The sequence below is a fragment of the Callorhinchus milii genome, unplaced genomic scaffold, assembly GCF_018977255.1.
Source record: "Callorhinchus milii isolate IMCB2004 unplaced genomic scaffold, IMCB_Cmil_1.0 Scaffold2, whole genome shotgun sequence".
Classification (NCBI taxonomy): Eukaryota; Metazoa; Chordata; class Chondrichthyes; order Chimaeriformes; family Callorhinchidae; genus Callorhinchus; species Callorhinchus milii.
Genome location: NW_024704743.1, coordinates 74,542,096 through 74,566,787, shown reverse-complemented (window position 1 = coordinate 74,566,787; position 24,692 = coordinate 74,542,096). Strand labels below are relative to the sequence as shown.

The 24,692-nt window shown below is 45.1% G+C and overlaps 1 protein-coding gene across 5 annotated transcripts; it reads left to right on the top strand.

Annotated features, from left to right (window-relative positions):
* Window positions 1-2,339: 2,339 nt before the first annotated feature.
* tcaim (T cell activation inhibitor, mitochondrial) lies at window positions 2,340-24,468 on the top strand. Of its 5 annotated transcripts, none has more exons than XM_042332260.1 (12): window positions 2,340-2,483; window positions 5,513-5,566; window positions 5,828-6,263; window positions 6,974-7,109; window positions 8,908-9,061; window positions 10,047-10,314; window positions 13,438-13,560; window positions 14,579-14,676; window positions 14,894-14,985; window positions 15,539-15,771; window positions 21,543-21,674; window positions 23,400-24,468. In XM_042332260.1, exons 3-12 carry the CDS (start codon window positions 6,244-6,246, stop codon window positions 23,623-23,625), a joined length of 1,482 nt encoding a protein of 493 aa, XP_042188194.1. In that variant the 5' UTR covers window positions 2,340-2,483; window positions 5,513-5,566; window positions 5,828-6,243; the 3' UTR covers window positions 23,626-24,468. The 5 variants fall into 5 exon arrangements, with proteins under 5 accessions (XP_042188194.1, XP_042188196.1, XP_042188192.1 ...); XM_042332262.1 differs by having other exon boundaries at window positions 2,340-2,488; XM_042332258.1 differs by lacking the exon at window positions 5,513-5,566.
* The last annotated feature ends 224 nt before the right edge of the window (window positions 24,469-24,692 follow it).

The following is a 24,692-nucleotide window of genomic DNA, read 5'->3' as shown; positions in this document are numbered from 1 at the left end:
GACCAATGCCATTCAATCTGACTGCAATTTAGGCTTCCTGCCCCCTCCCTGACCTCTAACACTGCCGACCACTCCCATCACCGTTCACCACTTCCTACTTAACAGGTTCTATTCGCTTTTTGGTAGGTCAACAAAATAATCATGGAAACCATGAACAAAAAAGCATAACGATTTATAGCATTAATTAAGAAATATTCAATCAGAAACATTTATTTTGTTGTCCAACCAAAGAGGTTGGCCTCCACCGTTCTGCGGTCGCGCCCCACTCTACGACTGGCGGCTGAAATACACTAATTAGGGAAATAGAGCTTTTAATCCAACAAACTTCTCCAGCACTGCCAGAATCGGGAATTGTGGCGAGTTCATTCCTCTAAAGTTCCTGGGACCCCCGGCACTGATGTGAGGGGGAGAGACGGTGGGGCCGGTGTGAGGGGGAGAGACGGTGGGGCCGGTGTGAGGGGGAGAGACGGTGGGGCCGGTGTGAGGGGGAGAGACGGTGGGGCCGGTGTGAGGGGGAGAGACGGTGGGGCCGGTGTGAGGGGGAGAGACGGTGGGGCCGGTGTGAGGGGGAGAGACGGTGGGGCCGGTGTGAGGGGGAGAGACGGTGGGGCCGGTGTGAGGGGGAGAGACGGTGGGGCCGGTGTGAGGGGGAGAGACGGTGGGGCCGGTGTGAGGGGGAGAGACGGTGGGGCCGGTGTGAGGGGAGAGACGGTGGGGCCGGTGTGAGGGGGAGAGACGGTGGGGCCGGTGTGAGGGGGAGAGACGGTGGGGCCGGTGTGAGGGGGAGAGACGGTGGGGCCGGTGTGAGGGGGAGAGACGGTGGGGCCGGTGTGAGGGCTCTCACTGCGGCTCTCGCGCTCTCCACTGGTGACAATTAATCTGTTTCTGTGGTAAAACCCGTTATCCCGACCTCTGGGTTTCAGGACAGAGTTCCTGACACCGCCCACAGCACAGTCACAGCACAGTCTGCGGGGACCGGGACCGCCCACTGACTGACTGACTGACTGACTGACTGGGTTGATTGATTGATTGGTTGATTGATTGATTGGTTGATTGGTTGATTGGTTGATTGATTGGTTGATTGATTGGTTGATTGATTGATGGATGGATTGTTTTTGTCTGTTGTGTGTCTGACAAATGCAGAAAGACGTCACATTGTTAAGAAACTCCAAAGCGAACAGTTACAGTTCACTGACACCTGAACACTGATTGCTCTGGTCTGGGGGTCTGTGGGTGATTGCTCTGGTCTGGGGGTCTGTGGGTGATTGCTCTGGTCTGGGGGTGTGCGGGTGATTGCTCTGGTCTGGGGGTGTGCGGGTGATTGCTCTGGTCTGGGGGTCTGTGGGTGATTGCTCTGGTCTGGGGGTGTGCGGGTGATTGCTCTGGTCTGGGGGTGTGCGGGTGATTGCTCTGGTCTGGGGGTGTGCGGGTGATTGCTCTGGTCTGGGGGTGTGCGGGTGATTGCTCTGGTCTGGGGGTGTGCGGGTGATTGCTCTGGTCTGGGGGTCTGTGGGTGATTGCTCTGGTCTGGGGGTCTGTGGGTGATTGCTCTGGTCTGGGGGTCTGTGGGTGATTGCTCTGGTCTGGGGGTGTGGGTGATTGCTCTGGTCTGGGGGTCTGTGGGTGATTGCTCTGGTCTGGGGGTGTGCGGGTGATTGCTCTGGTCTGGGGGTCTGTGGGTGATTGCTCTGGTCTGGGGTGTGCGGGTGATTGCTCTGGTCTGGGGGTGTGCGGGTGATTGCTCTGGTCTGGGGGTCTGTGGGTGATTGCTCTGGTCTGGGGGTCTGTGGGTGATTGCTCTGGTCTGGGGGTGTGCGGGTGATTGCTCTGGTCTGGGGGTGTGCGGGTGATTGCTCTGGTCTGGGGGTGTGCGGGTGATTGCTCTGGTCTGGGGGTGTGCGGGTGATTGCTCTGGTCTGGGGGTGTGCGGGTGATTGCTCTGGTCTGGGGGTCTGTGGGTGATTGCTCTGGTCTGGGGGGGGGGTGTGCGGGTGATTGCTCTGGTCTGGGGGTCTGTGGGTGATTGCTCTGGTCTGTGGGTGTGCGGGTGATTGCTCTGGTCTGGGGGTGTGCGGGTGATTGCTCTGGTCTGGGGGTCTGTGGGTGATTGCTCTGGTCTGGGGGTGTGCGGGTGATTGCTCTGGTCTGGGGGTGTGCGGGTGATTGCTCTGGTCTGGGGGTCTGTGGGTGATTGCTCTGGTCTGGGGGTGTGCGGGTGATTGCTCTGGTCTGGGGGTGTGCGGGTGATTGCTCTGGTCTGGGGGGGGGTGTGCGGGTGATTGCTCTGGTCTGGGGGTCTGTGGGTGATTGCTCTGGTCTGGGGGTGTGCGGGTGATTGCTCTGGTCTGGGGGTGTGCGGGTGATTGCTCTGGTCTGGGGGTGTGCGGGTGATTGCTCTGGTCTGGGGGTGTGCGGGTGATTGCTCTGGTCTGGGGGTGTGTGGGTGATTGCTCTGGTCTGGCGGTGGTCTCGCGATGGTTGAGGTGAGGTCAGTGTTGTAGCCGCTGTTGAGCTTTGCGGCTGTTCTCCGCGTCTCAAATCAGCCACTGCCCCGCGGACCCCCCACTGCCCCGCGGACCCCCCACTGCCCCCACAGTGCCCCCACACTGCCCCGCGGACCCCCCACTGCCCCCCACTGCCCCCACAGTGCCCCCCCACTGCCCCCCACTGCCCCCCCACTGCCCCCACAGTGCCCCCCCACTGCCCCACACTGCCCCCCACTGCCCCACACACTGCCCCCCCACTGCCCCCACTGCCCCCGCACTGCCCCCCCACTGCCCCCCACTGCCCCCCACTGCCCCCCACTGCCCCCCACTGCCCCCCACTGCCCCCCCCACTGCCCCCACACTGCCCCCCACTGCCCCCACAGTGCCCCCCCACAGTGCCCCCACAGTGCCCCCACAGTGCCCCCCCACTGCCCCCACAGTGCCCCCCCACTGCCCCCCCACTGCCCCCCACTGCCCCCCCACTGCCCCCCACTGCCCCCACAGTGCCCCCCCACTGCCCCCCCACTGCCCCCCACTGCCCCCACAGTGCCCCCCCACTGCCCCCCACTGCCCCCACAGTGCCCCCACAGTGCCCCCACACTGCCCCCACAGTGCCCCCCCACTGCCCCCCACTGCCCCCACAGTGCCCCCCCACGGTGCCCCCCACAGTGCCCCCACAGTGCCCCCACAGTGCCCCCACAGTGCCCCCCACAGTGCCCTCCACAGTGCCCCCACAGTGCCCCCACAGTGCCCCCCCAGTGCCCCCCACAGTGCCCCCACAGTGCCCCCACACTGCCCCCACAGTGCCCCCCCACTGCCCCCACAGTGCCCCCCACTGCCCCCCACTGCCCCCACAGTGCCCCCCCACTGCCCCCCACTGCCCCCACAGTGCCCCCACACTGCCCCCACAGTGCTCCCCCACTGCCCCCACAGTGCCCCCCACTGCCCCCACTGCCCCCACAGTGCCCCCACACTGCCCCCACAGTGCTCCCCCACTGCCCCCCACTGCCCCCACAGTGCCCCCCACTGCCCCCGGACCCCCCCGGCTGCTCCATGTCCCCCGCCCGACCCGCCCTACCATCAGTGGCCGAGCTTTCAGCCTCTCTGCCCCCACACTCTGGAACTCCATCCCACGGTCCCTTCGCCTCACTTCCTCCTTTGCCTCCTTCAAGGCCGGTCTTAAGACCCTTCTCTTCGACCGGGCCTTTGGTCTCCCTCCCACCTGTCTGCCTTCCCTCACCCCTACACCACCCCTCCCCCATTGCTCGAGCTCCGACATCTGACTGTTCAGAGCTTTGGGACGTCCTCCCGACGTGAAAGGCGCTCTATAGATGTAATTTTGTTGTTGTTGGGCCTGGTGTTGGGGCTGGTGTTGGGGCTGGTGTTGGTGTGAGAGGGCTGTTGGGGTCGGTGTGAGGAGGGGGTTAAGGCTGGTGAGCGGTGGCTCTACCCCCTGCCCTGAGCCCCTGTCGCTGATCTCCCTCCTCGATCCCGTATGAAAGGCGCTGCATAAATGCAACTTATTGTTGTTGTTGGTGATGTCAGTGTGGAGACTGGTTGGTCAGTCAGTCACAGTCAACGTTGGCAACGTTTTCCTCCCCACCTGAGAGGCACTGCCCTCAGTGTAACGTTTATTATTCACATTTCACATCCCAATATTCCTTTGTATGAGAGACGTTTCATGGTCGTTTAAATAGACTTTCACCCCTATAGGAATAGGGATGAGTTTAGGATCCAGAGAAAACATCCAAGATGTGGGATTGGCTGGAAATTTATTTTTCTCTCCAAACAATCAACAACTCTCCTCAAATAGTGATAATATACTGTAGTTAATAATATGATACGAAGAATAATTCTTGCATTTGACATAGTGCCTTTTGACAACAATAACAACAACTTGGGGTTTATATTGCACTCTTGGGGGTGGGATTGTATATCAGCGCTTAACATTAAAGGAGGCAGAGGCTCAGGTCCTGAAAGCACAGAGGAGCGAGAGGATGAGGGACAAGTAGGAGCCTGAGCCAACTAAGCGAAGAGGGCATGTTGAGGAGTGGTGTGTAAGCAGGTCAGAGAAGTAGGGAGGTGTCATGGCATGAAGCATGTAAGTGAGAAAAAGAGGAGGCTGAGGCTAGAATCCTGGAGTACAGCACAGGTGACCGTGCGGGGGCGGGAGGAGAAACCATTTGCAAAGCCAAAGGTGATGGTGGTAGTTCAAGCAGGACCCGAGAGGACATCTCAAAGCACTTCACAGGATTTTGTGTAAATTGTAGTGAATGTGTATTTCTAGGCAAAGACGGAAGCCAATTTGGACACCACAAAGTCCCCAAAACAGCTACTGCGTGAATAACCTATTTTATTTGGGGATTGTTGGCCAGGACACAGGCAGAAAAGTCTTTCTCTTTTTGAATGGTGTCACAGGACTTTTAGCGTCCCATGGCAGATGGGACATCGGTTTGAAGGGCGGCACTTTTGTCATTGGAGTGTCAGCTTAGGCTGTGATAAACCAGCATGACCTCACTTCTGTGTTTCATTGGTGGTCCTTCATTTGCTTAATGTGTTAAGAATTCATTTGTTTTCTGTGGGTTCTGTTAATTCAATTCTTGTTGACCTGCGATGTCAGCCTAATTCAGTTTACGACCCTATGGCAGCAATTGCATTCTTCCATTACCTTCTTTAATCAGGTTCTTTGGGGAACACTTGTCGGTACATTTCTTGAGAGGATGTTTGGGAAATTAATCTATGGAAACTACATATAGGATTTAAGACGACCACTTGAGAGAAGATGCCCAATGATCAGAGGCGCTAGGGTCTGAACTGTTTTTTGGTGTGTCATAAAGGGAAGGCATTTTGCTGAAGCACAGCATTTTTTAAATAATAGACTGATAAAAACTACTAGCTTTGCATTTGAGAGGCACATATATATATATATATATACACACACACATTACATATAAAGGGCCATACAAATATGTAAGCAAAAACTTAACCGTTTTCTAACGCACGTTTCCATATTGAACTGCCCTCAGCAATTACAAACTCCCTTCTTATCATCCGGAACACCCAGGCGAAGTAATGAAAAGGTAGGTGTAGAGTCACACCTGGAGAATAGTGATTCTGACCAGAACTGATGTTTATAGACTTTCTTGTGCTCTATAGACCTTTCATCAATCCTTGTCAGGCCTCTCACAAATTCCTTACCCTGAACTAATTCTCTTACCTCTGTAATGTGTTTGTGTATTGTTCATTCTCACATTAATTTATCTTTTTGTATGGCTACTTACAGTATTCCTTAATCTTGTATTTCTCAAAAAAACACATTTTTTGTATGTTTTTTCCTCCAGGTCGAGGAACTCTCAAAATTGTCCACACATTGTCATCAGTGATGAAAAGTGGCCAAAATTCCACATAGAGCAAATGCGGAGGATGTTTTTCCCAAGTTTTCCAGGATGGTAGTAGCTGTCATGAATTGTAACAGACAATACCTGTGACTGAATGAAAAAGGCTTTCATAAGCTTCTGGCTTTTACAATGAGCAGTGAAGGAGTGTATGAGTTAAAGGACTTTGAAGGAAGTAGAGATATTTGAAAACTGCTGTACTGTAGAGTCCCTCTTTGTGAAAGGTTCACTCTTAGGACTTGGAGCATTGCCAGTTGTTGCAGTAGTGGAGGCCACATGCAGGTGCTGCTGTGTTCAGACCAGGTCCTGATGAGGTATCAAGGCCACCAGTTTCCTCAGTTTGTTCAGGAATCTGAACCAAAATGCTTTCTCTTGCTCTGAGGTAAGATTGATGGGAACTATGGAAATAGTCTGTGAAGCTGTTAGATTATATGCAACCTTTTCTGCAACCTGCATCCCTGGCCTGCTTTATGCCCCCACCCTACTCGCCCCACCATCAGCGGTCAGGCTTTCAGCCTTTCTGTCTCTACTCTCTAAAGCTCCCTCCTACTCGTTCCTTCCCTCACCTATTTCAAGGTCCATCTCAAGTTAGGATAGTCCAGCGCCTTGGGATGTCCTCTCAAAGTGAAAGGCGCTGTATAAATGTAAATTTATATTGTATCCTTGTCTCTGTTCCTGTTCCATTGCTTAAGAATAATTTGAAGGACAAGTTAGAACTATCAATATGGAACGACATGATACCTGTGTCAAGATATACCATTTGAATCTTTCTAACTTGTATTATTTCCACAGCTTTTACTAACCAGAATCGATCAAAATAGACAATCAAACTCAAATACTGGTGATAAGACTAATAAAGTTGATCCTATGTATTTTCCATTGTAAATGTACATTGTCCCAAGTTACTACACTTCATGGCAACCTGCCTTTGGTCTTTCCTTTTTACACCAGTGCAATGGAAATCAGGAACTACGGGGAATAAATGGAAGTAGCTATGGGGGTGTGCAATAATCTTGAAAAATGCAACTCAAGGATGAATTGTAATTTGATAATGTAATTCTGTTACGTTAGATTATTTTGTTTATGTAACAGGTTCTGCTCAGAAAGTGCTTTCAGCTACCAAATCTGCCAAATGCGGACATTATCAGCGACCGATGCTGTGAATGCATTGAGACCATTTTACTTTGCTGTGCACCCAGATTTCTTTGGACAACACCCAAGAGAGAGGGTAAGAGCTCGTGTACTGCATTGTGCAACGCTTCTTAGCAAATCTACACCTAATACATAGAAAAACTTGGCATTTACCCAGTACTGGATAGGTGAAGGTAAAGTTTGCTTGTACAGCCGCGTTATTATGGTCATATTTAGGCAATGGGTATCTCAGCCTTCCTAAGCATTTTTAAAATTAATTTTTCCATTAAAATAATATCCTTGCCTTGCTTTTGAGGATGCCTCAAAATATTTCACTAGATTTATATATAAATATTTTGAAAGCAAATCCATTGGAAAAATAGTGTTAGTGATTATACGTACAAGAGAACAAACAAGGCAACAAGGTTTACACATTCACAAAGAAAATTAAGTCTCATAGTTGGATTTATACTCAACACATCTCGCTTTCCCTCCCCTCCCTTCTCCCCCCTGACCCCAGCTCGGATCTGAAATGTGAAACGCGCTACACAAATGTAATCTTGTTGTTGTTTATCATTAACATCCTTTCACTCCTTTTTCCATGTTTGACAACATCTGTGTCATATCTTTGAGGTCTTCATAGTTGGATTTTATTAGCAAAACAAGTTCATGCGTTGTCTTTGGTTAATTTATAGTATACGTGAATTCCGGTATAGCTTACAATCCGTTCTCTGAACATGACATCAGATATCAGGATTATTATTATTATTATTATTATGAATTATTATTATTATTAATAGAATCCAGACATTGCAAGTGAGGGTGGCATAGGAGTGTTTGGTGTTGTTATTGAGTGTCAAAAGTGGAAAACATGTTATCATAGACAGTAAGGAGTTCCCTGATGAGCAAAAAAATCCATTTATTTCCCCTTTGTTCAAGTCATGCACTGAAACAATCTGCTTAATTGGCCAGGAGTATCCTCCTTCATATCAAATCAAGCTTCCAGCCATTCCTCCCCTCCCTCTGGAAATCCATCCTGGGGTCTCTTTGCTTTCCTCTTCCCCCCCTAGAGAGAGAAGTCTGTTTTAAAACTTCTCTCTTTGTCCTCTTCAGTCATCTTTTTGTCCTTTCCCTCTTCCCCTCCATCCCTACCCCCCACCCGCTCAGGTGCCCAGGCAGCTGTGAGAAACACTTTGAAATATTCTCCTGACCCAAAAGGTGCTGTAGAACTGTAAATTATTGTTCTTGGTTGAGATAAATAGAATTGTGCCATAGCAACAACAACAAAATTACATTTATAGAGCGCCTTTCATGTTGGGAGGATGTCCCAAAACGCTGAACAGTCAGATGTCGGGGCCCGAGCAATGGGGGAGGGGTGGTGTGGGGGTGAGGGAAGGCAGAGAGGTGGGAGGCAGACCAAAGCACGATCAAAGAGAAGGGTCTTCAGACCGGCCTTGAAGGCGGCAAAGGAGGAAGTGAGGCGAAGAGACCGTGGGACCGAAGTTCCAGAGTGTGGGGGCAGAGAGAGGCTGAAAGCCCGGTCACCGATGGTAGGGCGGGTCGGGCGGGAGACACGGAGCAGGCCAGAGCCCGCTGAACGGAGGGAGCGGGCAGGTTGGTAGGGAGTCAGGAGGTCAGAGAGGTAGGAGGGAGCAAGTCCATGGATGGCCTTGAAAGTGAGGACGAGGATCTTGAACTCAGTCCTCTGGGGGATGGGGAGCCAGTGGCGAGGGTGGGAGTGATGGGGTCACGGAGCCTGGTGTGTGAGAGTACACGAGCTGCAGAGTTGCAGAATCAAAAGAATTCTCAGGTCCATAGCTATGCAACGTGTATTGTTTGTGTACCTGCTTTGTACAAATTAATTTCATTATGTTATTCCCATCTTACTTTTGCAGGAAGTGAATGAGAATTCCCTTAAACGGCTAAATGGCTATTTGGAGGGCCTGCAAAGACCTGGCTACAGGCCCCTCAAACCCACTCATCTCACCTTTTACATGAGAGAGACAGACAGTTGTACAAACCTCTCCCGGCAATGCTTAAATCTGTCAGGTATGTTAGTTTTACAAAAATATGTGTTTAGTATGTTAGTATGTACCGAAACATATTGTGTGATCATTTCTGATCTGATCACATTCGATGAATAGTTGAAAATCTTGAAATTATTAATGCTCCGTTTAATACTTTATGTACAATAGTTCTACTCTTTTTTGCACAAGCGTTTCTGTATATTATTTTAATGAATAAATATTGAGGAAGAATGCTTTCAAACTTGGGCTTGTTTAGCCTTGGAGAGAAGTCTCAAATGGGATTTCATATACTGAAGGGATTAAGATTTTTTTTGTCCACCAGGGGTCTGATGAGCAGAACTCATCCCTGTGCTTAAGAGTATTCACAACAGACTGCGAGTTCCACTTATGTATGTCACCTACACATGGAAATCTCCCTGTGTCTGGAATGGAATATACACTCTCCCCCTGGAGAAATATACTTTTGCTAACCTATCTCCAAACCTTGGCTCTTGCCAACTTGCATCTAATACTTTACGGGATTAGGTAAGCAGAATGCGTCTCTCTTGGGAATGTGCGCATTCCATTCCAGCAATCTATTTCTGGAATTTCGATGTGTGGGTGGGATGCATGGAAATCTCATCTTGGTTTGGATACTCTTAAACATGGTGATGGGTTTCTGCATTTGTCAGACACCCGGCTGACCGAAATAATTAAATAATTCCAGAAAGTATTAAGCTGAGGATGATGAGAGCCAAAGCTCGGAGACCCCCAGATTGTTGATTAGAATAGTTTAACCACCAAAAATCACATAGCTTGCCATTGAGAGTACTGTCTGGCAAGCTTCCTGCTGTTTCTCCAGCTCAGACCACCCTATCTGTTAGGGTAATGGCTTGGCTTTTGGCTTGTAAAATGAACACAGTATAAATAGCAGCAGCTTTACTTTTACAAATATGCAATTTAATTCATGCTTTTTAGTTTTGGTATTCCTGGCACATTTATTAAACAATTTTTGACAACTTTTTTAGGCTTTCGAACAGTCAGCTTCACACTACAATCCAAGGACCTTCTCAGCACAATTGTAAATATCCTGAAATCCTGCCGCTTGTCCACTGAACATATGCAGGACCTACAAACTGCTGAGGGCTTACAACAACGACGACAACAACAACAACAGACCAGTGCTGCTCCATTCTGCCGACCTCTTCACTGGAACAAAACCTTTTATGCTTTTACTGGACACAAAGACCCAGAAGAGGAGCTGGAGGTTGCTCGGCAGATAGAACCTATACTTGGGTACCTAACATGTCTTTGTCTTCACACCGTCATATTAGTATAGTCAACCTGTCTTCTTAATTTATAACTCTTTAAATTCTTGAATGCATCATTAGTGGATTAAAGCACTGTCATTAAATGAATTATATATACAATAGAACCCTGCGATAATGCGCTTCATATAACACAGGGAACGTATAATTGGAACGTACGCCCTGAAATTTAAAGGGCGAAATGTTGGGCAAGTTTCCTAACTCCACACGCCTCTGTTTATCTAGCAGTTAGTAAAAACCCCGTTGTTAGTCGATTGGTGGATCGCTTTTCCGGGGCAATAATCCCTTCAAATCAAAAATAAGTTTTGAAAAAAAAATAATTTGGTCGCTCAATCCGGGACTGTTTGTGGGACACTGCTGTGCGTAATTGGCTGCCGCGTTTTGCCCACAGAATATACAGTCAATTCACTTTAAAGTATATTCTGTGCAGCGCTTTGAGATGTATCAACAACGTGATCAAGTGCTATATCAAATTCAAAGATGATTATTATTGTATTATATTATTTAACCTTAATCCTAACCAAAATCCAACAAATTTTACCTGTCTGCTTCAAAACGCCGGGCAGGGTTTGGCATGCTAAGAAACGTCTTACTTCCTGGTCACTGGGTTGCTGCCATTGTCCCCTCCTGCTCTCTGTGTATCTGCAGAAGTGACATCAACAGCGGCTTGATGAGCCGGACGGCAGCCATTTGGCTTCGTGCAAATAAAAGGGCCAGGGTTTTGTACACTTAATTTAAAGTAAAGCATTCAAGACAAATGAGAACCTTGACAGATTAGTATAGTCAGTCAAATGTTAAATCTCGAGGTCAGCTACCATTGTCCCCAACTATAGAGAATATAACGCTGGGGTAGATGTAGCTCAGTCTCCAATTATATTCTTTATTCTAATCCTCCTCGTACTGCAGGAGTAAGCTACGCCACAGTGCTGGAACCTGAAAAAAATTGTAAAAGCTCTTTTAAGAACCATCAGTCATGTTACACAGTATTGCATTGCTCCCTTTTAGGCCTCAATGTCATCATTCTAATTAATTCATTTGTTATGGAACACGTCTTCACAAGAACTAATCTCCTGTTCTATTTTCAGATCATTTGTATGGCTTGTTTCACACGTATAACCGTATATATTTATATGAAAAATTATTTGAAATTTAACAACAACCACTCCTCTGCCTTTGACCCAGGGGTGACCAGGCTCGGATATGGACAGCTTGTCATTCTCCTGTGAGATGCAATATCCTCACACATTCCTGTTTATTCTGCAAACTTGCAAAGAGCAGAGGCAGATAGGGAAACCTTCAAGCTGTCAGCTCTTACTGGTCTTAGAACTTCATCCAGGAATCCCTCTAACTCGCTCCCTCCCTCACCTCTTTCAAAGTCTGTCTCAAGACCTATCTCTTTCCCCTCCCCATCCCCTTTGGCTCCCACCGCCATCTTGAGATGTTCTCCCAACATATAAATGTCAATTTGTGTCGTATTGTCTTAGAGTCTGTAGATATCCTGAAGGTGGAACAAGGTTTTGCCCAATCAGGCTGGATCTCTTCCAGCCATCAAGTCAGATGACATCCTGGTAATAATGATATAATAAGCGGGCTCCAGCCTGCTCCACGTCCCCCACCCGACCAGCCCCACCATCAGTGGTTGGCCCTTCAGCCTCTCTGCCCCACACTTTGGAACTCCACCCCACAGTCCCTTCGCCTTGCTCCCTCCCTTGCCTCCTTCAAGATGCATCTCAATATCTTCCTCTTCGTCCATGCTTTTGGTCACTGGTCACCCTCCTACCCTCCCTGCACTCCACCCCTCCTGATCCCAATCCCCATGCTTGGGTCCAAATCCCTGATTGTCCAGCGCCTTGGGACATCCTTCTGCCATGAAAGGTGTTATACAAATGTAAGTTCTTGTTGTTAGTTGACAAGTCTATCTTCGCAGCACAAGTCTCCACACCATCAATGTGATCCCCTTCTTCCTTGGGAGGTTCCATGGGAGGTTCCACTGTTATTTAGAAGATGATGAATGAGGAAGGAAGACAGATTACCTATTTTATTGGGTGTTCCATATTCTTTAAATATGGACACTCTGCCATCACCTCAAGTCCTTTATCAGCATCGTCACCCTTTTCATATATTACACTTTTATTTGTGACTCGTTGCTTCTCTCCCTGTTTATATATACCCCTAAACTTGCGAACAGAATGGTTGAATGGGTCTTGTGATGTACTTTGAATTTTCTGTGTTCTGTATTTTGTATGAGATGCTGCTGAGCAAAATCGGTTACCACATTTGCCTACAAAAAACACAATGACTACACTTTAGAATGAAGCACTTTAGGACATCCTCCTGATATGAAAGGCACTATATCAAATGTAAGGATTTTTTTAAATCAGTGGAATAAAAGCAGTTGATATGTGAAGACAAATTCACTTTTTGTTTAATTGTTTAGTTATTTGTCACGTGCGCTGTGTCATAGTCAAAAACAAACTGATCAGCGTGATGACACACAGGTCTTGTATGGAGTGCAGGAATAGCGTGTGTCATGAGTCTGGCATTAGTTAAAGGAGCACTGACTCTTGGAATCATGTTAGTGTACCAGTTTTGTGGTGGGTTTAACCCAGAGATGACTACATTCTAAGAATGAGGATGATCCTTCGAGATAGTTAAACCCTCTTTCTTAGATTATGCTAGTTGAAGGATGTATTACCAAGATCACAGGATTAATTTGGATGAAGAAGGCCCTTTGGCCCGTGTGATCTCATCCTTCCACAACACCTACCCTACCGTCCACCCATTCACATCTTCAAGCTCTTTTTTAAAATCAGATCAATGTCCTGGCCCCAACCACCCTTCCTGGTAACCTTATCCAGTCATTAAATACCCTCTTGAGTAAAGAAAAACATCCTGATGTTAGTCCTGAAATTGCCCTTTGCAATTCTAAATATGTGTCCTTTTGTTCCACTGCTTTGTGTATCTATTCTTTGAGCCTTGTAATTTTCTGGTTCTGACATAACTGAAAGTATCGTCTGTTTTCATTGTTTAAGAGGAATGCTGATGAGACTGATCAATATTAATAATTAACGGTTTCTGGTATCTTTTTTAGGTTGTGGTTGGACAAAAACATAGCTACTGCCACCAAGAAGTTAAATGATAGTGTTCCACTTCGTGATGAGCTTGATTGTTTAAAATCAACACTTTGTCAGCAGCTGGAGCTGTTGGATGTCAGGTACTGTGAGTGAATGACATCAATGTGCAGCAAACACCATAGAATCTTAATTTACCTTTGCTGCTGTGAAGAAAAACACCAGTGCAGGCATCTGCCTCTTTGGATCTTTTTGTTTGCCAGCAGTCTCTTTCTGCACTCCTTCCTCTGAGAGTCCAAACCCTTGGGTCTGTTTCTGGTGCTGGTACCTGCAGTCTTGGGGTTAGCATGAGATTTCCCTTTGATTGCTCATATCATTTTTGCTGCTCTAAGTCCCCATTTAGCATAAATAGGCTGTTTCTACTTGTTGGGGAGTTTGTAATTGGGGGACACAAGTATAAGACACTTTCTATGTAAAGCTGCCACTCTCCAATTGTGTAGTTCAGGGTACCTTAGATATATATTCCTATGGATGGTGCTGTTTCTACCCCTGAAATATTGGCTTCTGATTATACTTGGGATCTCAAATATCAACCAACTTGTTCCAGGTTTTTGGAACTACAGTTGTTTACACATAATATTTTGGGAAGTCCGTTGCAAATGGTCTCAGTAGTCCGGTTCCTGAGCCATTCTGCTGATACTGCAGGGCACTGCTGATGACAGACCAGCCAGTCTTGGAGGAGCAGCGATTTCTTCCCACTCAGCTCCTGTTAAGCCAATAAGCCAAAATGCTGTGACCCTCTGGAGAAAGAGTGCGGATTCCATTCCAGACAGGGAACTTCCATGTATAGTTGTCATAAATTAACCTCTCCGTTTTGATACACTTTAGCATGGTGATGGGTTCCCATGTGTGCCAGACACACGGGAACCCATCACCATGCTTAAGAGTATCAAGACGTACACTGGTGTGTTTTGTTTTAAAAACTGGTTGTATGTAGAACGTTTACTTCTGAAAGTTCATGGAATATTTTAGTAAATTCAGCCTTTAGTTCTTGAATAGACATTTTTCATTGGGATTCAAAGTTGTCCAATGGCAGCTTCAAAATGTTTCTTTCTTCATTTTCTTAAGCTATGCGGTTTAATTGTATTCTGTTATTTTTAGGTGGCACAGAAGTTGGGGAGTTTCTCATCGTTGCAGCCAGTTGCACAGTTTAAGTCGTTTTGCCCAGCAGAACTCACACGCACTTCAGAATATGAAAGGTTTGTCTTATATCAGCGATGGGTAATGACTTTCACTTTGAGAAAAGTGCAGTATAAACTCAACATAATACTGTAAAGTCATAAAATAAATAGACGTTTTATACTCTTTTGGTCAACTTAAATGTAAATCGGTACTTTCAGGTGTAGTTGGGATTCCGGCCCACAGAATGGAGTGGACTCTTTATTGTTGTTTCTACTTGTGGTGTTTTCTTTACAGGATGCACACTGATCTTTACAGATCACACAGGGATGAATGCTGCAGGGCAGGTGATGCTGGGAACAGTAGATGTCCATTATCAGTGGACCAAAGTGAGTACTGAGGTTATTCTGGTTACATTTACAGTAGTTAAGTACATGCAGGATAAAGAATGTTCTAGTAACCCCGAAATATTTGTGTCTCCTGAAGTGCAAAACTGTCTCGCTATCAGTACTTGTTCTACAATAACTATGATAGTTAATGCAAGTAGTGCAACATGGATGATGAGAGGAAGCAAGATCAATGTTTTCAATATTTGGAGTCACAGAACAGTATGTTATAGAGTGCTTGTATGTATTTTATAGTAGTGAATGAGTCATAAATCGTGCAAAGAAAATATGGTAGGGATTTACCTTATAAATAGCAAATAGTTCATTTCAAGGCTTTAACACAACTGAACTGTTCACACTTTACTAACATAGTTTAGTGTGCTAAGAAGTACATCAATGTATTAAATCCATTGTGTTGCATGTAGATTTGTGTTTTGTTGACAAGTTCTGTCAGTATGTGAACATTACTATATATTAAGGAAAGAATTGTGACTTGCAATGTGATTTATGAAACGGGTATTAATGTAGTTTTTTCAAAACATTATTTCACTTCAAGCTGTTGGAGAGGTTGCCAAGCTACTATAATCTTCACAGTCAAGTTTCCTTGTTAGAAGAAAGAATAAGCTATCTTCTGGGAGATGTACAATTAATTTATGATGAAGATCTCCAATCAATATTGATGCTAGAGGATTATTACACTATGTTGAAGGGCTTTCATCAGAGAGTGTCTGTCCATAGACCTCTCTTTCATCCACGAAGTCTAAAAGGACTACAGATGATTCTGGATAAGTGAGTGATTACTAAAATGTTTAGTTTATTAGTTTGTTTTAACACAGCAGGAAAAAATAGTGAGTAGTGAGTTACTGATGATTATACTACACTATATGAAAGCAGTCTGGCTGGTCTGAACTCTTAAAAGTTGTTAACAAGGGAGTGAAGAATTCGAACATGACAGTGTCAAATACCTTTTGGAAACTCCTAACCCACGTACTAATGACAGAATGCAGCACATCAAAGTTAGGAAATATCCCTTTTAAAAGCACGAAAATGAGCAAAGAAACTGCTCAGGAGTAAGATCAGGTCACTCAGCTTTAACTGTTTGCTACGTCCCTTAAGTGTTCCTTCAGGCCTTACGATTTCTGTTGTCATAGTAACTTAACAGCTGTGTTAGGCAGGAATAGATTATTGGTCCATTTATCCAACCTCCCAAAAGATTCCTTCAGCTTATTGTCATAAACACTTCAGAATTTTATAAACCCACCAGAACACCTATATTACAAACTTGCTCAAAGCGTTAAGATTAAAGCAAATCTAAAGGGAAACCAATCCAGGTCAGAGAGAATGACTAATTGATCTCGAGATTGATTGGTCATAGAGGGCATTGACAATATCTGCGGAGGTGAACTGATAGCATGGCCTTTTCCACCTGAACCAGTTCCATTATATTCAGTGAAGCAAAGATTTTGAACTTCAATTTTTGAACTTCAACTTTGCTACTTCTCTTTTCTGTCCCATATCATGCTCTCCCTCGTGCTGTGGCATTTATAGATGTTGAGGCAGCTCGAGTTTTTCATGGGACGTCCTCGAAGTTCAGAGCATTGTTTGGTGATACTGATGTATTCCAACAGCCCGTTCTGATGACACACAACAGAAATGCTTATCCTGACTACCTGGACTGAGTTGGATACACAAATTCTACCTGCACCAACTGAGCCCTGTGGGAGCAATTCAATTTGCAGGATTTCTATAACTGATGCACTGCTGTTAATCATTAGACATGCATTATTATTACAACAAGATGGAATAATCTTGAGTAATCTTGAAGTACACAGTGGTAGTTTGCACAGAAGAGAACCGGGAAACTCTTGGCAGATTATAGCTTGAGTGATTGAAGATTCAATAGCCCATTGCGAGATTTCATTTAAGGATATTCTGATTGTGGAAATTCTGGCAAACTCTCAATCCAGCTCAGGCAAGTTGAGAGCTGCCTGAGATTTTCTTCATTATTCCCAACTTTAGAATTCATTCCCTTCAGCGGGCATTAAATGAACCAGCCCATAGCCCCCTTTTAGATAGCTGTGTTATGCCCCTGCCTCTCCTATTTGCAGGCACTGCTCCAGTTTGCAATGATTCCCTGAATACACTCACCAGAACAAGACCGGTGTTACCACCTACAACAACAACAACAAGATTCCATTTATTGAGCGCCTTTCACGGCGGGAGGACGTCCCAAGGCGCTGTACAGTTGGGTCAGGACCCCAGCAGGGGGGAATTAGTCAGGGTGAGGGGAGGGAAGGGAGGGAGCGAGGAGGGGGTAGAGAGTCGAGAGGGGAGCTGAAGGCTCGGTCAAAGAGAAAGGTCTTGAGACCGGCCTTGAAGGAGGAAAGGGAGGAGGCGGCGAAGGCACTGGGGGATGGAGTTCCAGAGCCTCGGGGCTGAGAGGCTGAAGGCCCGGCCACCGATGGTAGGGTGGTTGGGGCGGGGGATGTGGAGCAGACCGGAGCCAGAGGAACGGAGGGTACGGGCAGGTAAGTAGGGGGATAGTAGGTCGGAGAGGTAGGAGGGTGCAAGGCCGTGAATGGCCTTGTAGGTGAGGGTGAGGATCTTGAATTCGATCCTCTGGGGGATGGGGAACCAGTGGAGGCGAGTGAGGGTGGGAGTGATGTGGTCGCGTAGTCTGGTGTAGGACAGTACACGAGCTGCAGAGTTCTGAATGACCTGCAGCTTGTGGAGGGAGGTGCCGGGAAGGCCGGCGAGGAGAGAGTTCCCATAGTCTTCCTTAAGCACCCATTTGTACAATCAGTTTTGATCTGTTGCCTGGTCCACCTTCAAATCTTAGCCTGTCCCTCTCTTTATTTGAAGGAAATATCTATCATTCTTAGAATCTTCTCATCTTATACAGAAAATTCCACTTCTGCTTTAGGAATGCATTTGGGGATTTCCTCCATGATACAGAGATGTCAGCCCGGCTCATTTAGTAGCACTTCGCCTCTGAGTCAGATCATTGTGGGATCAAACCTCACGTCAAGTCTTTCAGTTCATAGTCTTATCCTGACATACCAGTGCAGTGCTGGGGAAGCATTGCATTATATTCCCATCATCCTTCAGATGAGATGTTAGTCAAACTGAGGTCCTATCTATCTGTTCAGTGGACGTAAAAGATTCCATGGCACTGTTTGAAAAGAGAAGGGAGTGTCTCCTGGTGCCCCAGCCGAAAATCTTTCAGATAAAATTAGTGACTCATTCATGGCTCTGGCACTTTGGTGAGCGTAGATTAGCTGCTGGTTTGTCTATAAATACAGTTGTGCCACTTTACAGTGAAACCGATTTTGAGAGGTTTCGATATGCTGTATCAAAATGCAAGGATAATTATTATTATACAAATACATTATTCAATATATTTGCTTGGAACACTGTTTGGTTTGGATACTCTTAAGCATGGTGATGGGTTTCTGCATATGTCAGACATCTGACTAAGCAAAAACAAAATTGCCATCCTTTTGACTATTCAGTATCCTATCCCCTTTGGGTCTTTCTGTTTCTTTATCCATCTGTTTGCTGTAGGTATATTGATTAAAAAAAACTTTCTTATTGTGTTTTATATTCCCTGCAATGTTCATCTCATTTTCTATTTTCATTCTCTCAATCAGTGTCTTTCTCCATTACTAGTTTCACTCAACGTCCCTCCCTTCATCAAAATAATTTTGGTTGGCCTTTGACTTCTCTGATCTGATATTGAATCAAGTCAGAGAAGTGGGCGAATGACATCTGGAAAGAATTTACATCTGAACATCCAGAAAGAGGTCATAAAGATCAATAATGATTTTCTTGGAAACATCTCGTTCATCGATCACCTGTGAAATCAATATCATTTGCCCTTTGGCAGAAAACCTGACTCTGATGATATAGTCCCTCCAGAGCCCTGGCAAGCAGCCTTCTTTCCCTGTCCCTGTCTGTTATGTATTCTGGCTGGTGCTATTGCAGCCCTTCCTCCACCAGCAAATTGACTGCTGCAACTCGAGCTTTGAGACGTCTGAATGACATGATCAGGCGCTATATCAAATGCAAGCATTATTATTCATATTGTTCTGTCCTTTCTGTGACTAACTACCACCCACAATTGCTGGGAACAACCTTAGCAATGCTCCTGTAAATGTAATTCCTGATGTGACATATTAGCTTTGGTTCAGGACATTTCTGAACCTTACTGTGAGTTCTGCTCTTTGATTGGAATATTACATTTATATTCCAAATCGTTTAACCCATGGCCAGGGTTGGTGTGTGCTGTTAGCAGAACTGCGCTTGGTTTGGCAGGTGAGGAATTTTAGCCAAATGTTTTTTTAATGGTTCAGTGTAACTTGAGAAATAAATAGTTTCACGACATCACTATTAAATATTCAGCTAAAACAAATAACTAAATGTTTACTAATTTAAGACCAGTTTTTATCCTAAAGTTCTGAATGCTGTCATATTTGGTAGAAGATGGAATTTTACCCCTCACATTCCCAAATTCCATTTAGTAATTGAGATGTTAACCCATTGCCCCACCTGTAAGTACATTAGTACCAGGCAAGTGGAGATGAACCCTGTCCAGTCTACGTAGCTTCATGCTGACTTGGAACACATCCCAGTAGGAATCAGAAAGCTTCGCTTGTGTACCTCTCTCTTTAACAATCTAATGTAAGCTTCGTTTGCTGAACCTATCAAGTGTAAGTCACAGTGAGGAATCCTGAGATCTTGAACGTTTTTAATCTAGAAGCTAACTTCTCTAACTACCTTTGCAAAACCACCATCCTACACACTATTCTTGACTCAAATATATGGCTGTAAAATAGATTTATTTCAAATATTCTTTTAAAGTAAAATGTGCCCTTTAATACATTAGATGGGTTATTTTAGACATTGTGGAGTAATGCATTAACACTGAATAATTAACTGTGTATGGTCTCTGTCCATCTATTAATTCCAGTGAGGAAAGCCATTTTACTCTTATGTGCTCCTTACTGGATGATCCTCAAATCATCCTGCCCAGCCCAGCCACTGAGAGCTGACCTTGACATGCTATGCTTCCTGTCAGTCCTTTACCCTTTCAAGATTAATAAATAAACTGGGTCTCCCTGGTGTGAACCTGCTTTAAGGACATGTGCCGGGCTATAACCAGGCAGGCATATTTTATGACAAGGCATATTTTATACCTTGCCCATTTATCCAGGCTGTTGATGACTAGCCTATCTGGTTATGACTAAGACTTGAAGACTTAGAGAGGCCCTGAGTCCTGTAAACTAAAGCTGTGATGACTAGACTGTTCCTCACTGGATAGATTTTTATGGTTCTAAATCTGTTTGATGGAGTCAAATTGCCGTATTCCTAACATTTCCTTTCCTTATTTAAGAAACACTATTAAAGTATGTTTTGAAATCCCCTTTTCTGAATAATGTTAGTGCCCAAAGTCAGCTAAAAGCTCAGATGCTCAGAGCTGCTATCTTGTAATCTTGGATTAGCGCACAGTGAGTATGCTGCTTTACAGAAATATTGTTAGTTAAATCGGTGCCTGCAAAGGGAGATTGAAAGGCTATGATTCAAAATTCAAAACTACAGTTAAATAGCAAGAATCCCACCAGTACCATCCTATCAGCCATGTTTGTTTGAATTGTTGCTATATTTTATGTCTTGCTCCACATATGCAATGAATACAGGCCTAATATTCTATTGGTGTCATCAAATCAAAGTTACTTTCACAACAACTAGTTAAGAAATAGTTATATTACCACATTATGGTCTTTCACTCATTACAATAAGTCAATGTCAATAAATCAATTCTCTTAGTTTGCTTGAAGCTTGTTTGGGAATTGAACCTTATACCTAATAAACTTTACATCAGAGGTTGCCTGCTCCTCAGTATTAAAAATGATTTAAAAAATCAGACTGCAAATATTAAATAGTTCACTTCCCAGCAGGGTGAAAACTTGGGCAAGTTTCCTTACTCCACATACCTGATAATAATCCCTCAAGAAAAAAAAATGGTTACTTCAATCCATGACTGTTTGTGGGACATTGTGTGCAATTGGCTGCCATGTTTCACCCACAGTCAATTCACTTTACAGTATATTCTGTGAAGCACTTTGAGACGTCTAGAAGACGTCAAAAGTGCCATATCAAATGCAAGGATTATTATTAATATAATGTCTTTCAGGCTTTCAATTCCCTTTTACAGGATTATTACTGAAGTAAATTAACATCCTGTGAAGCAGCACCGGACAAAAACCTTTTCTGCTGAAATATCAGCCTTACCACTCAGGAATCCAAGCTGGCAGGTCCAAACATTTCAGCCAGCTTCGGAAATTACTCACATTCAGGAGTCAAGGAATATTTCAACACATTTCAATAATGTTCATTAAATAAGGGATGAAATAAGTTTACGAGTACCACAATTTTGACCCATGTATCTTTGAAGTCTTCAATAGTGTTTGAGCATTTACATTTGCATTATGTTCTGTTCCATTCAATGATTGCCTTCTAGATTGTACGGTAACTGAAAGTAAATTGGTTTGTTATTTCAGTGATTGCTCTGCTCCAAAATTACTTGAAAGTGGTCAGTTCAGCATCCCGACTAAGTGCGACCCCATTGTCCTCCAGTGGTTCATTGTAACCCATGCAGAGAAAGCCAGGAAGAACCTGAAAAGAAAGGAGGAGTAAGTAACAAATGCTTATCATATATTAAAAGGTTTGGCACCAATACCAAATCAGACAATCAGTTTGTGGTTTGAAAACACATTACTTGTTAACTACTACAACAAGATTACATTTGTATAGCGCCTTTCACGTTGGGAGGACAGTGTACAGCATTTCAGACCCAAGCTGGGGTCGGGGTGGGGGGGAGAGGGGAGGGGAAGAGGGGTGGCCGATGGCATGGTCGAAGAGGAGGGACTTGAGGCGGGACTTGAAGGAGGCTAAGAAGGGGGTGAGGCGGAGTGATTGGGGGATGGAATTCCAGAGATTGGCTGAAGGCTCTCCCGCCAATGGTGGGGCGGGTGGGTCGGGGGACGTGGAGCAGGCCAGAGCCGGCTGAGCGGAGGGAACTGGTGGGTTGGTCGGGGGTTAGGAGGTTGCAGAGGTAGGGTGGGGCGAGGACATGGAGGGCTTTGTATGTGAGGACCAGAATTTTGAACTGGATCCTCTGAAGGATAGGGAGTCAATGGAGTCGGGCGAGAGTGGGGGAGATGGGGTCACGGAGTTTGGTGCGGGAGAGGACACGGGCTGCAGAGTTCTGGATTATCTGCAGCCTGTGGAGGGAGGAGTTGGGAAGGCCGACAAGCAGGGCATTTGCATAGTCGAGCCTGGAGGTGATGAAGGCATGAACAAGAGTTTCAGTGGCCTGAGGGGTGAGGTAGTGGCAGAGTCGGGTGATGTTACGGAGGTGAGGGAAGGCAGAGCGGGTCATGGGTTGAATGTGGGGGAGAAAAGACAGTTGAGGGTCGAACAAGACACCGAGGTTCCTGACTGGCGGTGAGTTATAGTGTGCAACCATGGAGGTTGATGTTGCCAGAGCCTGAGGTGCTGAGGCGCTGGCGCGAGCCAATCAGGAGAGCCTCATCTTGTTCACATTCAACTGTAGGAAATTTGCCTTCATCTTCATCCTTGATATTCTACGGGCAGTCTGTCAGGACAGCAGTGATCCTGGAGTTGAGGGCGAAGGCAGAAAGATAGATTTGGGAGACATCCGCATACATATTAACTTATTTTTAGAATAATAATTATCCTTGCATTTGATATTATCACGTCATTGAGACGTCTCAAAGTGCTTCACAGGATTTACTGTAAAGTGGATTGACTGTATATTTTGTAGGTCAAACACGGCACCCAGTTGCGCACAGCTGTGTCCCACAAACAGCCATGGAGTGAAACAAGGCATTACACTGGGAGAAACTCGCTTCTCTTTTCGAATAGTGCCTCGGGATCTTTAATGTCCATTTCAATGGGCTCAATTTTTATAAATTGAGAGAGGAATTAAAGTCTCTGAAGTAATTTGTTTCCTAGGTAAAAATTGCTTATTTTAAGTGGAGGAAGAATAATTAAATAAAATGTGTCCTAAATGGAAATATTCTAAATAGGAACATTGAAGTAAGTGGAGGTGACTCAGTTGAACTGCTCTTCTATTAACTTGTAGTAGATCATTTCACCATGTCCCATACCAAAAAAAAATAATATTGCGAATAACGGCCAGCCTAGTAGGATAGAATTGATATTTCACCCTCAAAATCTAGTCATACCGCTTTACAGTGAGGCCTGTAAAGTGCTTTGATACGTTTCAACGACATGATAAGGCGCATATCAAATGCAAGGATTATTATGTTTGTATTCTACCTCACAAATTGCCAAGATGAATACAATCTAATGTTTGTATTTTTACCTGCTAGACTAAAAGTGGAAGAGGAAAAGCTGATCCGGGACTGCACGGTGAAGTTCGGTCTCTACAAATTGTATAAGGAGTCGGGTGTTTCCAGTGAACAGATGGTGAAATGCTGTCAAAGACTGTTTGAGGAACATGTCACTGAACTGCAAGGAACGCACCTTTGCGTTTCCCACTTCTATTCCGTGTTACAGGATGGTGACCTCTGCATTCCTTGGGACTGGAAGAAGTAAAAGGAAGAAAGAAATATGCATTGGCTTTATGTTTCTGGATTGAGACTGCTATTGAATGACTAGTTATAGTGAAGTGTGACCATGTGAAGTGAATTCTTGAATGAAACTGGCTTTGTATAAGGGGAAGTGTTCATGATATCCAAGTGAGAAAATTCCACTTACCAGCTCACCGGGGGCCATCATTTACATTGATGTAAGCTGAAAACAAACCTCATCAGAATAAGTGTCAGCAGCTCCTTAATCCATGGCGGGAGGGAGAGAGAAATTCCACCGAGGTCTAGACTTACATTATTTTCTTAATATTTCAGAGGGTTAACATGGCAGAGTTTTAAATGTAGTTTTAAACTGTAGGCAGTGAGAACATAGAAAACTGGCTATATTTTACAGCCACATTTAACAATTTGCCAAATTCTGCCCCTGCTGAAATGCTGAGAAAATAGGGTAAATCTAGACTAAGGTGGAATTTTCTCCCACTCCCTTAATCTGCACATGGCTTGTTATTTTCTTACCACTAATCTTTTGTGTCTGACTCAAAATTTACAGAAAAGGGAGATTTTGTTAATAGGAATCTTTTCCAGTGGGCAATATTGACGTGTCTGTATTGATGAGTAAAAAGCTAATTGAGGAGACTTATAAAATTGGGAATTTCTTCATTCTTCATGCCCACATTTTTAGAAAGTGTAAGAAATACAGTAGTGACTTGTATCATTTACAACACAGAGCAGCATTGTATTGTGAAAAAACATTAATGGAAGTTTACCTAACCTTGAAATGTTACATGGCCAAATCCAATCTTTGCTGAAAACATCATCTGCCAATAATAAAGACTGTGAGTTGATTTCAGCTCTTTTGTCCATCCTAATCATTCAAATAGAAAGGGTAACTTTCCTCAAGAGGTCAGTAGAAAATGGTGTGATATTATTGATCTCTATTTTGTTCTCAGTTAGCTGGAGCAGTGTTGTTGCCAGTGAGGGTGCACAGTAATTAGCTAGGGTTCATATTTCTGAGCATTTTGCAGTGACTTTCCCCAACCCTCCCCGGTAAAAGTGTTCTAAGTGTCCCTCGGG

Coding starts and splice junctions, on each gene's coding strand:
- tcaim (XM_042332258.1), top strand. CDS start 6,244: ATGCTTTCTCTTGCTCTGAG. Junction 6,264..6,973: donor ATGCTTTCTCTTGCTCTGAG/GTAAGATTGATG, acceptor TTTATGTAACAG/GTTCTGCTCAGAAAGTGCTT. Junction 7,110..8,907: donor GACAACACCCAAGAGAGAGG/GTAAGAGCTCGT, acceptor TTACTTTTGCAG/GAAGTGAATGAGAATTCCCT.